The sequence below is a fragment of the Hyaena hyaena genome, unplaced genomic scaffold (assembly GCF_003009895.1).
Source record: "Hyaena hyaena isolate Hyena2069 unplaced genomic scaffold, ASM300989v1 scaffold_392, whole genome shotgun sequence".
Lineage (NCBI taxonomy): Eukaryota > Metazoa > Chordata > Mammalia > Carnivora > Hyaenidae > Hyaena > Hyaena hyaena.
Genome location: NW_024081017.1, coordinates 727,221 through 739,892, shown reverse-complemented (window position 1 = coordinate 739,892; position 12,672 = coordinate 727,221). Strand labels below are relative to the sequence as shown.

At 59.9% G+C, this 12,672-nt stretch overlaps 1 protein-coding gene across 2 annotated transcripts in view; it reads right to left on the bottom strand.

Moving 5' to 3' along the window:
• The window catches only part of PDE4A (phosphodiesterase 4A), a 40,529-nt gene extending 31,887 nt beyond the window's left edge, over positions 1 to 8,642 (bottom strand). Inside the window, exons 1-2 of one of the 2 annotated variants that reach the window (XM_039250977.1) lie at positions 8,595 to 8,642; positions 7,794 to 7,993 (exon numbers count right to left, since the gene is read on the bottom strand). In XM_039250977.1, coding sequence (XP_039106908.1) covers positions 7,794 to 7,993; positions 8,595 to 8,642 — 248 coding nt within the window. Of the gene's footprint in view, positions 1 to 4,581; positions 4,902 to 7,793; positions 7,994 to 8,594 lie in introns of those variants that run through there. The other variant, XM_039250976.1, reaches the window with a different exon arrangement.
• Positions 8,643 to 12,672: the final 4,030 nt, after the last annotated feature.

The following is a 12,672-nucleotide window of genomic DNA, read 5'->3' as shown; positions in this document are numbered from 1 at the left end:
CCAGGACAGCAGGCACTGGGTCCATTTCCTTCTTCACCACAGCCTGAATATGGGCGTCAGTGTCCGTGGGGTGAATGGCTTTGTCACCGAAGAGGAAAATGAGGCTCAGACAAGTGAAATCCATTCCTCAGGTCACACAGCAAGTCAAGGGCAAAGGCTGGATTTGAACTCCTACTCGGGAGTGAAGACACTGGGCTCAGTGGCCCCCCAAACTCTATCCTCACTCGGTCAGTTGGCTGTTCCCTGGGCCCATAGCCCTACCCGCTATTCAGAGCCCACAGTCATTCTGCGACTAGTGAAAGAGGGGGTGCCAGGGGTGCCTGGGTGGCTCAGTCAGTTAAGCGTCCGACTTCGGCACAGGTCATGATCTCACAGTTTGTGGGTTCAAGCCTCACATCGGGCTCTGTGCTGACAGCTCAGAGCCTGGAGCCTGTTTCAGATTCTGTGCCTCCCTCTCTCTCTGACCCTCCCCTGCTCACACTGTCTCTCTCACTCTCTCTCAGAAATAAATAAAACATGGGGCGCCTGGGTGGCTTAGTCGGTTAAGCGTCCGACTTTCGCTCAGGTCATGATCTCGATGTTCGTGGGTTCGGGCCCCGTATCGGGCTCTGTGCTGACTGCCAGCTCAGAGCCTGGAGCCTGTTTCAGTCTGTGACTCCCTCTCTCTCTGACCCTCCCCTGCTCACGCTGTCTCTCTCTCCCCTAGAAATAAGTAAAAAAAAAAAAAACATTAAAAAAAAAAAGAAAGAAAGAGGGGGTGCCCTTTCAGCCAGGGCCCAGGATTGTGGTTTCAAGGATACTCCCCTTTTCTCCCTGCAGATGTCAGAAGGTGCTTCTCAAAAACACCAGCCCCTGGCTGCCCCACCCCAGGGCAGCCATCCGGGCCTTCCCCCAGCCCTGGGGAGGGCAGATCTTACAAAAGTTTAGGAAGGAAAACACGGGGTGCAGGAAGGCACCGTGGTGGGGCCCCGGTCCCACAGCCAGTCAGTGGGCAGGGCTACAATCTGACTCTCACCCACCAAGCTGGAGTCCGGGAGACCTGGGTTTTTTAACCCCAAGTCTGCCCTTCCTCACTGTGTGACCTTGGCCAAGCCCCTTCTCAGTTTCCTGGGCAGGAACAGAGCGCCAGAGGCACTGGGGGTTAACACGCAGGTCAGTGTCGGGAGGCCGCGGGGTGGGCAAGCCCGTCGGCGAGCCCAGAGACTCCGCAGCCTCAACTTCTCCGTCCAATTCCTCGGCATCCGCCAGGCGGCCGTCTCCACCGCGCTCGGCTGGATGGGGAAAGCCGCCTGGACCCGCCCGGGTAGCGCGAGGGCCTCACCCGCAGCCCGCGCTCGGTCGGCCAGCCTGGCGCCCACTCTCTGGGGCGCTCGATAAGCATGAAATAATAACCTGGGGCGCCACGGTAGTGGCGGCGGCGACTGTGTTCCGCTCGGGAACTAGAGTCCCACAGGCAGGTCCCGGACTCGGAACGCACGTTCGGCCTGTGCCTTTGTCATCATCCAGCAGAGGGCGCGCGGAGGGAGGGGCGCGCGGAGGGACCCGCTCCCAGAACCCAGCCAGGGATAAGGGAGAGCCAGAGATGAGGGGAGGCGAGGACCCAAGTGGAGACAGAGGCCACGGGCCAGAGAGCGACCCTAGTTCGGCTGCCTCCACCCCTTCCAGGGACGCTGCAGCGCCCTCCCTCGGCGGGAAGAGTTTGGGGGTACAGAGGGGCACGGAGTGGGGTTAGGGGGTCGGTATGTTGGCCCCGCCCCCAATTCAGGCAACCCCCCCCTCCGCCCCCACCATCAACAGAGTCTTTCTCTTCCTCCAGCTCCATCTGCCTCTTGACAGATCGTGGTGGCTCCGTGACTCAGCCCCGCAGGGCGCCAGGAGCACAGGCTCCTACATCCCCAGGTCTGGAGGGGGGCTGTGGATGCCATCTCGGATGGGGGGCTGTGCCCTCTCTCCGAAGGTGCCTGTGGCTCAAGTCTCGAGGGCTGTCTGGATCCCCTTTTTTGGTGGCTGCATGAACTGCAAGGTAGGTAGCCCTGGAGCGCCCAGTGTGCACTCAGAGAAACCCCTTTCTGGAGAAACGGCCTGGCAGAAAGCCAATTCCAGAAGCAAGGTTCCCACTGGTGGCGTATCGGTTTCCCCTTCCTCCTTCTGCCCCAGAGTGGGGGTAGGACTCTGGCACCAGTGCCTTCCCTCTGGCCACAGCCACTGCGGGCGACACAGGCCCGCAGTGAAACAGAAACCTGCGCCCTGCCTGCCGCCATGCAGTTGAGGTTCCTGTGTTTTCTTCCCACCCTGCGGGGAGGGGGGGGCGCTACCCAAGCCCCACCTTCTCTCCCTAGCGCAGGTCCCCGAGCGACTTTCTACGGAGCATTCACCCTGTGCGAGTCCTTCACACGTGTCCCCACTGTCGCAGAACTCTCCAGCACTCTCCTCCCACAGAGCAGTGCCAAAGCCCTACTTTACAGACAGGGAAACTGAGGCTCAGGGAGGGTAAGACACTCGGGGCAGGAAACCAGGCATCAGACAGATGGGCGTTGGGAGCTCAGCTTTGCCATTTCCTGGTTGTGTGGGCTTGGGGAAGAAGGAGAAGGGACTCTGCCCCTCTGGGCTGCAGTGTGGCCAACAGCAATACCTGATGAGACACTGGAGAGGAAGGCGTGTAGAACAGTCCCCAGCACGGAGCCGGGGAGCGAGCCATTACGAGATAGATGCCACTAAGATAATGATGATTATTGCCACTCAGCACGTCCCCAGGGAGTCAGTACCCCCAGAGACCAGGGTAGGGGGAGCCCCTGGGGCCTTAAAAAGGAATAGGGCCCCCGTTCCTACCGCACCCCGCTCCTTCACCGGTCTCTCAGGACAGTGACCTGAGCCAGTTTGGCACCCAGCCCTTGGTCTTGGCATTTCCTGTTGATTCCAGCTTTGTTTTCTTTCGGCTTCTCTCTGGTTCCCTTTGGGAAACAGCAGGCTGTGTGTGCTGGGCCCATGACACTTGCTTCCTGCTGGGGGCAGGGGTGCTGGGTCTGAGTATGTCTTCAGTGGCGGTAGGGGGTGGTTCGGGAGGGCTGCTGGAAGTCCCCAGAGAGAGCTAGAATTTTAGGGTCACAGCCCAGAGGGGCCTCCCTCGTGAACTCCAGCAATAAGAGGCCGGAATTTGACCTTCTTAGTGACGTCCCAGGCAGAGGGGCTCCCATGGGGGTCAAAGCACACAGTCAAAGCCGTCAGTCACACATGTCACCAGAGCAGAGTCAGACCCCAAGCACCACGAGAGCACACACAGTGACCGAGAACACCAGGTAGGTGGTGGAGGAGAGCACACCAAGCAGATGGGAGCACACTCCAGAAGTCAGAGGACTCCTGGGCACAGGGAGTCAGTGTCTCTGGGAGCACAAACAGTCCTGTTGCCACAATCACATTGTCCCAGAACACACACCTCACGGAGCCACCATCACTGCACCCCAGGAGGGCACACTGTCACAATCACTGCCTCAAGAACACACGCAGCCATTGTCACAATCGCTGTCCCAGGAGCACAGTCACATAATCCTGGCCCCGGGAGCTCACACAGTCACACTGTCACAATTACTGTGACTCTTAAGTACACAAGTCACACTGTCACAATCACTGTCCTGGAAGCACACAGTCACTGTGTCACAGCTACGCTATGTTGAAAGCGCACACAGTCACGCTGTCACCATCACTGTCTCAGAAGCACACACAGTTCCAGTGTCATAATCACTGTCCCCAGAGCCCACATAATCCTGTGTCACAGTCACAGGGCCCCAGAAGCCCAGGCAGAGCATGGAGCAAAGGCAGACCCAGCTAGTCATACCCACCCAGGTCGGTGAGAACACCACGGGAGCCGGCCCAAATCCTCCCCTCGCTCACACTGTCCCCTCCGGGAGGCAGAGGCTCCCTTCCCCTGTGCAGGGCTTGTGCACCCCCCAGGGCACTGTTCCCTCCCTCTGGGCAGCTACTGGACCTAACACTCCTGTCCTGAGAGGAAGCTCCGACCCGGCACACAGGCCCCCAACACAGTGCTCCCCCAAAAGGCCCCCTCTGGATTTCGGACCCCAGTTGATTTAGGGCGAGTCCCGCAAGGGTCTTCCACACCCCCCCTCAGGATGGCCAGTGCCCCTCAGCTCGGAGCCTAGGAATTGACCCCCTACAGTGCCCTCGAGATCATCCACAAGCGTCGTGAATCTAGCTGCCCATTCAGGGCCCCCAGGAAAGTGCCTTCAAGTACCCAGCCTAGCCACTGTTCCGCACCGTCGTCAACTAAGGGTACAGACTTCCAAAGCTGCAGGCTTGAACCGAGGCGTCGTTAATGCCACATGCAGCATGGCGCCCCCCAAGTCGACCACCCCCCAGAATCAGCGTCAGTAGGAAGGGTATTCGGGTACAGGGCACCACCAGGGTCGGGTCCCGGACGCCCCCACAGTGGAACTCCCCCCCCCCACACCCCCGCTAGTCACTCAGACTCCACCCGCAGCACAGCGCCCCCTGCGGTCAGCGCGGCGCGTTGCGTCCTCTCTGCGCGCCTATCCGTTCCACGCGCGTCCGCCGCCCGGAGTCTCTTACCGCTTGCAGCTGCCTCCGCTCGCGCCGCCGCTGCCGGTGCCGGTACCGTGGAAGGACGAGGGCCAGGACATGCGAGAAGTGCGCAGACCGGGCCGGTCGCCGGTGTCCACGGCGTCGGCGCGCTCTATGGGCCGGTGTGGCGGCCGCTCGGGCTCTGCGCGCTCCGCGCTGTCGGAGTAGCCGCGCTGCTGGATACGGATAGGGGTCCGCGGCTGCCGCCACAGGTGCTGTGGAGGCGGCTTCAGGGTGGCCTGGCCCTCCCGGGGCCCGGGCAGAGACAGAGACAGGCTCCTCTCCGAAGGGGCGGCCGGGGGCTCCATGGCGCCGGCCCCTTCCTGTGCCCCGGGGGGCCCCGGCCTCTCCGAGCTTTACCCTGCTCAGCGGCGCGCTAGCCGACGCGCCCGGGGCCCCGCGGGTGCGCCCGGCCTCGGTGGGGCCATGGCGCCCCGGGGACAGACCCGGGGGCGCTACGGGCCGATCGCCCCCGGGCCGGGCGCCGCGGCTTTCTGTCGGCTGCCGGCGCTCTGCTCCGCGCCCGGCAGCGCTCTCCGCGCTCAGTACCCCGCTCCGCGCCAGCCCCGGCTCCCCCGCCCCGTCCCGCCCCTCCCCGCCCCCCGCCCGCCGCTCTGTCAGCGCCGCCCCCCTCCTCCTCCTCCGTCCGGGCCTGCGGGGGGCTGCCACCCAAGGAGGGGGGCCCTCCCCGCCCACGCAGAGCCCCGCTCCCGGAGGGGAGGGGGCGCCGGAACTCGGCTCTCTCCTGAGCGCCCTGCCTAGCCGCGGCGTGCACGGGAACGAAGGAGTTAAACGGTTAATCCGATCAGGAAGAAGACACCCGACTGGTTGCTGGTGTGTCAGTCAGTCCGTCCATCATGGCGGGGGCGGAGCCCTATGCTGGCGTGTCCTCGCCGCTACCCCTGGCCGGGGGGGAGCGCGTGGGGAGTGGTCCCGGTGCCACCAACGCGGTCCCTGCGGCTGGCAGCGGCGATGTTCGGGGATTCTCCTGTTGGTGGGTCGGAAGATGGTAACGGTGTGTGCCCAGTGCGGGATGTGCGTGCACGTGGCCCCTTCCGAGGGTTGTCTGTGTTTTTGGTGTCGGCTGGAAGTGTGTGCGCGCACGTGGTTGGCTGCTGCGGTCTGCCTGTTTCTCTGGATGTCGCTGTGTGTGTATATCTGTGTGTCTGTGGGTGCAGGATGTGTGCGCACGTGTGCTGCTTGTTTGGAGGGTGTGTGCCTCTGTGGGGTCTGTTCTGGTGGCCTGGGGCTGTACATGTGTACCCACGCGTTTGGGTGTGTGTTGTGGTCGGTCTGTGCTTGCGGAGTTGTGCAGGCAATTCAGCCTCCGTGGTGTTTGGCTGTGGTATGAGGTAGTCTATGTGTGTGTGTGTGTGTGTGCGTGTGTGTGTGTGTGTGTGTGTGGTCGGCCTGAAGGCAGCGTTGGGGTGTTTCTGGGGTGTGTCCCTGTGGCTCCTGTGTGGCTCCAGGAAGACACCGCGGCTGCCCGCCCACCGCTCTGTGTATCGCCGCCCCTTGTAAAGCGTTTCTGCAGGAGGTAAACTGAGGCAGGTCCCCGGCAGCCGCGGGATGCATCCCCATGCCCTTTTCAGGCGAGTAAACAGCCGCGCCTCCTCTCCGCGGCCCCCGCCGGCAGAGCCCCCCTTCCGGCACCTAAATCGGGAGTCGCCGTGACTCACGCTCCCGCCTCCCCCAGCGCCGCGCCGAGCGAGCAAGCAGAGAGCGAGCAAGCAGAGAGCGAGCGGGATCCGAGCGCCACCCTCCCCCCATCTCTGCCGCCCTGGCCGCGACGGAGCCCTGGTGGTGGTGGCCCGGCTTTGGGAGCGCATTCGCCCGGGTGCCCCCACCTCCTGTGGCCGACACGCTCTTGGACCCTTAGCGGCTCCGGTGCGCGTCCCCGGAAACGGGTCCCCACCCCCGCGCGCCCCTTGTGGACTCCCCCGGGCAGGCCGTGCCGTCTGCCACCGCCCTCCTCCCCCCGCCCCCCCCGCACTGTTCTTAAAGGGAAAAAAAAAAAAAAAGCCCGTCTCCAACCCCCACAGCCGCTTTTCTCCCCTCCCGAGGGGGCCCCAGGCGTGGGCGAACGCAGAGCAAAAACCGGCCCCGCATTAGCAGCCGCGGGGTATCCCAGAAGCCAGAACTGTCTTCCCACTTCTCTCAGGGACCCTCCCCCCGCAGTATACACTCAAAACGGCTTTTAGGGGATTGACAAGAGCTGCGAATCCTCCCCAGATCATCTGAGGGTCCTGGGCTGGGCCAAATTCTTGGGGGGGGGGGGGAAGAGCGGTAGAGACTGTAGCGTTGGCCAGGGCTCTGGGTGCGGAACTAGGGCTGGGGGCTGGGGGGAGGGCTTAGGCCCCGGTCCGGGGTTGGGAGGGCGGTTTGCAGAAAAGGGGCACAAGGCAGTGGGCCAAGGCTGGTGTTTGGAGCTCTGGTCTGAGTCTGGGATGGACCAGGCTGAACCTGAACCTGGTAGAGAGTATTAGGATTATTCGGGAGGAGGGAGACGAAGATATGTTAGACCGAGGGAGGGGGAAATAACAGTCACTTCCTAAAAATGAAGCATTTTTACCATGACCCAAGCAGATACCATGGAGACCTCCAGTTGAGTAGATAAGGGGAGGGGAATAGAACGGTGGCCTGAGCAGGGCATGGGGGGGGGGGGTCTGGCCACTTTCAAACTCATCCTCAAGCCAGGTTGAGGGCTGAAGTGCCCTCGGAGGACCCCAGATGAAAAAGCGCAAGAAACTATGTGAGGCTGGGGCTCACATATACCTCTCGCATCTACTCAAGAGAAAGAAAACTGCCCGTCCAGCCTTCCTCCAGGGTCTCACCATCCGCTGTGAGGCCGGGAAGAAAGTGCAGCCTCCCAGGAGGGGAAATAGAGGTGCACAGCTGACTGGTGGGAGACCCACTCCCTAGCCTTTCCTAGCTCTCACTGCGGGGGCATCTTTGGGGACTGGAGGGCTGAAACTCTTTCCACAATCCTGCCTCTAGGATGCTGACTCAGCCACTGCAAAATGGAAGAGATTCCTAGAGGCCGCAAGGGGCGCCTTGGGGAAGGGGTGTCACAGCCTGACCCTTCAGCTGGTTTTGTGAAAAGCCAGGGGCCTGAAGCCTGCAAAGGGCTGGTGGCTGGACCTAGCCCAGCTCGCCCTACATCTCCACGCCTCCTCCCAGCCTGGTCCCCTCCTGCCTACCTGTCGGCTTTGGTGATGGAAATCCTTGGAGGGACCAGCAAGGGCAGCGTGGTGGGCCTTGGCGGCAGAGGGACACCAACGTCCAAGGGCTCGGTCTCTGCCCAACCCAGGCCGGGACCCGTGGAAAGGCGACGGCGAGGGCGTCGAAGGTCGGCCCCCAGCATGTTGGCACTGGTGGGCTCAGGAGTCTCCCGCAGCCTCTGAGGAAGGATAGGGAAAGAGTAAGGGCGCAGCCAGGCTGCTCTGAGCCCCTCCCTCCAGTAACACACTTCTCTAGACACCTGAGAGAGCGGCTGATGGAGATACAGGTTCCCTGTGTCCCTCTCACGCTGATCCCTCTTTTATGTCTAAGGGGCGCCTTAGCTATAGTTCTTGCAGGCCCTGGGGCTCTGGGTCCTTACGCCTGTACACGCTGTGCCTCACTGTGAAAACCCTCTAGCACATTCCCACCCTCCACGTCTACGAAGCCCCCTCCTGGCCTCACTGTCTGTGGCCCCTCCCCTCTTCACATCCTAGACCTTTAAGACCTTACCCCCAGCCCCCCTCCTCCACCCTACAATCCTCTCCCCGCTTGAGAAGCCCCTTGGAAACTCCTGCTTTCTGTCCCTGAGCTGAGAGCCTCTTAATCCAGGCAGCAGGAAAATAATGGAATCAAGGGTGTAAACTGAGGCACAGGCGATGACACTCCTCAGACTTGGGGACGTGAAGAAAACACTTAGTGAACGACCATGGTCACAAGAGGGCGCCCGACCCCTCTGCGGCCCAAGCCCCGCCCCCCAGCCCGGGCCCCGCCCCTCGCACCTCGTCCCGAGTCCCGGCCACAGACAGGACACTGCGGCTCCTCTTCATCCCGCCAACCTAGCGCGCCGTTGGGGCTGCGGGGGTCATGTCGGCCCTGGCCGGCGCCTCCTGAGGGACCAAGCCGAAGACATCCGCCATTAGGGCCCTGGCGCTCCCCCTGCCGACCGAGCCTGAATCCTACCCCCCTTGCTAGTTTCCTCTCCCGAGGCGTGACGTCACCGGGTAGCTGACGCACTGCCCGTCGGTGACGTCGCCCTCCCGTTGCCAGAGCGACAGCTGACGTACGGCTGGGGTCTGGACAGCGTCAATGCCCCGGTTGGCCACTGGGGGGCCGGGAGCCTCGGGACCGGGTCGCCCCAGCCCCCACTCGTCCTCCCGCGGGGGCTTCCCCGGGCCCGGGGATCCCGCAGAGAAGACCGGGAGCTCCCAGAGGCGGCCGCGTGTGGCGCGTGGTCCGAGCCGGGGGCCGGAGGAAGCGTCTCCTCCGAGCTGTTGGGATTTTATGCCGAAACCCGAAATAGCTCCGATGTGCGGGGGCCGGGCACAGCGAGACGGCGGCTTGGGCACAGATGGGGGACGCGCAAGCAGAGGCGCGCGGAGACAGACAGGGACGCGTGGAAATAGAAACAGACAGACAGGGACACAGACGCAGCTCCCGATGATGAGTGCGCTCTGCTGCCGGCGATCCTTGTCTAAGAGCCTGGGCGGGGGGAGGGCTGGTTCACTTCACCTTCGCCCCCCCCCACCCCACAGGTGTTGCGAATTACTGCTGCGTGGCCATGGGTCAGGGACTCAAACTCTCTGAGCCTCAGTTTCTCCTCTGTGAAATGGAATGATAATCCCCACAAGGTCCATGCGAGAATGAGATGAAATCAGAACATATTGAATTCTGACAGGACAGTGTCTGGCACTCAGTAAGCACTTAGTACTACCAACATCCGGGCCTAGGGGAGCCTGTTAGAACCCAAGTCAGATCGGGGCGCCTGGGTGGCTCAGTCGGTTAAGCGTCCGACTTGGGCTCAGGTCATGATCTCGCGGTTCGTGGGTTCGAGCCCCGCGTCGGGTTCTGTGCTGACAGCTCAGAGCCTGAAGCCTGTTTCGGATTCTGTGTCTCCCTCTCTCTCTCTGATCCTTCCCCACTCATGCTCTGTCTCTCTCTGTCTCAACAATAAATTTAAAAAAAAAAACTGTAAAAAAAAAGAACCCAAGTCAGATCATGTCCCTCCTCTGGTCAGAGCCCTCCATGGCTTTCACCTCACTCGGAGGAAAAGTCCTCAAGAGGAAGCCCACACAGTCCCGCAGGATGTGCCCAGTAACCTCCCGGTCCTCACCTCTTATCATTCCCTCTCAGCCTCTGCTTTATCCACACTGGTTTCTTGGCTGTTTCTGGACACACCAGGCACGCTCCAGTCTCAGGGCCTTTGCACCTGCTGCTGCTCCTTCTGCCTGGGAGTCTCTTCCCTTAAATATCCACTGGCCCCTCTCATTCTTCAGGTCTTCATATCTCACCCTTTCAGGTGGTTCTTCTGGAGTTTCTCTCCATCCCACCCCTGCCTAAAGTTGCTGGCTCCTCAGGACCCCCAATCTCCCTTATCCTGCTCTATTTTTTCACATGACTTATCACCTCATAACACACGATGTGATTTATCTATTACACTCATGGTCTCTTCCCACACTAGAATATCAGCTGCAGGAGCGCAAGAATATTTTATCTCTTTTATTCGTTACCGTATCCCCAGTGCCTAGAACTGAATCTGGAACATAGTAAGTTCCTAGTAACTATTTGTTCAATGTCTGGTTATTATTTTGAGGACATAACAGCAGAATTCTAAAGTTCCTAGCTGGGTCCACTACGGACTCGCTACTCTACCCCCTGCTTTAGCCGTTATTTCTTTTTCTTGCCTCATTGCACTAACTAGCACTTCAGCTCAGTGTCAACTAGTAGAAACGAGTGTACATATCACGTCCTCAACCTAGGCGAGCCTATGACAGGTAGTTGTTGAACAAATGGATGCATGTATAAAGATAGCTTCAAGGTCACCTCCACTTCTCAGCCAAACTGAGCCAATCTGTGTTCTGAGCTCCCACCGCTGCTTATTCTGCCCTCCATGAAAGCATTCATCATTCTGAGTTATCATTATCTGTGTGAATCGTACCCATTCATCATGATCCCCCACACATAGTCTCAGTGAGTGCTGAATCAATATGACAGACGCAGGGAGAAAGAGGCACTCCCTCTCTGCGTATGCGGTCAGATACATACACGCAGACATGCTGAGAAAGGGCCATGTCCTAAGGGCCAGGTTCAGGCTCACAAAATCACACTAACAGACCTGCATTCACATCCCAGCCCTGCCACGTATTAGCTGTATACCCTTGGGCAAGTCACTCAGCCTCTCTTGAGCCTCAGTTTTCCTTATCTGTAAGATGGGAATACTATTCATACCTATCAGAGGGGGTTGTCGTGAGGAGGAGCGGAACAATGCGTGTAAGGTTCTGTGTACGGTGCCTGGTTCATAGGGGGGGTGCTCACAAAATTAGCCATGATCCTAGTAATAATAGCAGTTACCATCATTGTTGGCTCATGTGGAGCTATAGACAGGCATGGAAGACACCAGCACATTCACAGAAACCTCCTTCCCATCCTCCCCCTAGACCCACCAGCTGACTCACTGTTTCTCAAACTTCCAAGCATATTCAGGCCTCAGGGCCTTTGTACTTGTCATTCTCCTGACCCAGACTCAGATACCTGTGTTTCTCTCCGCCCTCCTGATTTCCTTGACTCTGCTTTCCTTTTGTCTCTTTTAAGCTTGCAACATTCTAACAAGATAAAGACTCTGTCTACTATTTTTATCAGCTATTGTCTGTCCTTTGATCAAGAGGTGAGGTCAGAACCTCCGTCTGCTTTGTCTCCAGCTGGACCTCCAGCTCTAGAGCCATGCTGGCATACAGTAGGTGCTCAACACACATCTGTTGAATGAACGAATAAATCCACGAATCCCTTACCTCCTTAGGCCTCTGCTCAAAGGCACCTCATTCCAGAGGGGCTTCCTGATGCAAATGCCCCTCTCCATTCCACCACCCTCACTCAGCTCTACTTTTCTTCTCAGTTCTCATCATCCCTGGCATATCATATAGTCACATTTCTGCTTTCCGCAGCCTGACTTCCAGGAGGGCAAGGGATTTTGGGTCTTGTCTTCGCTGTATCGAGAACCAACTTCGCAGACATGTGACCCGAGCAGCCCCATGCTTAGGTTTAATGTGCTGCCCTGTCTTGAAATGCTCCACTCCTTTGCCCAGGAGCCCTGCATTTTGCTCTTGCCCTGGGCTTTTCAAATTCTGTAGCCAGATCCCCAGTGCCTGAAACAGCCCATGGGTTTGCAGGATAAGGGAAGAAATGGAGGAGTGGATGGCCAGCAAAAGCCCTGCGGTCCAGGGCAGAGGGACAGAGCCGCGCAGCACTGCTGCCCAGACAGCTGTGCCCGTTTGCAGAAAGCAGCCGTGGCAGAAACCCCCGCATGGAAGGCGGGGCCTCATGGACTGGCCTGAGTGCCCGCGGTAGAGGGGTGCCTCTAAGCCAGCTTTCCCCTCCCCTGGGCAGCAGGCGGCTGGGAGGGAGGTCCAGATGGCGAAGCCGCCTGCTCTGGGCAGCTGGTACCAGGCTCAGGCTGAGCGAGGCTGCTCCCCTCCCCCAGCTTGTCGGCGCCATCAGCCAGTGGCCCAGCTCGGGAGCCCTTGGCCTGGCCTGGCCTGACGTTAAGCGCTGGCCTCAGCCAAGTCCACTGCCCTCGGAAGGATGGATGGCCGACCTGAGGGAAAAGAGTGAGGATAAGCGTCCTTATCCACACCTCGGCCCTCAGCATTCAGGCCAGAGAAGGAACAGTCACTAACTCGCTCTATGCCTGTGGCTAAAGCAGGGCTGGGAAGGACTGTCAGGGACCCCAGGCATGTGTGTGTGCACACGTGTGTGCACGAGACCATACACGGCTGTCCATGTGCAACGGAGCAAATGGAACTTTCCGTGGGTCTGTGACGTTGCACAGCTGAACCCAGGCCATACCTGCCAGGGTGTTATGTC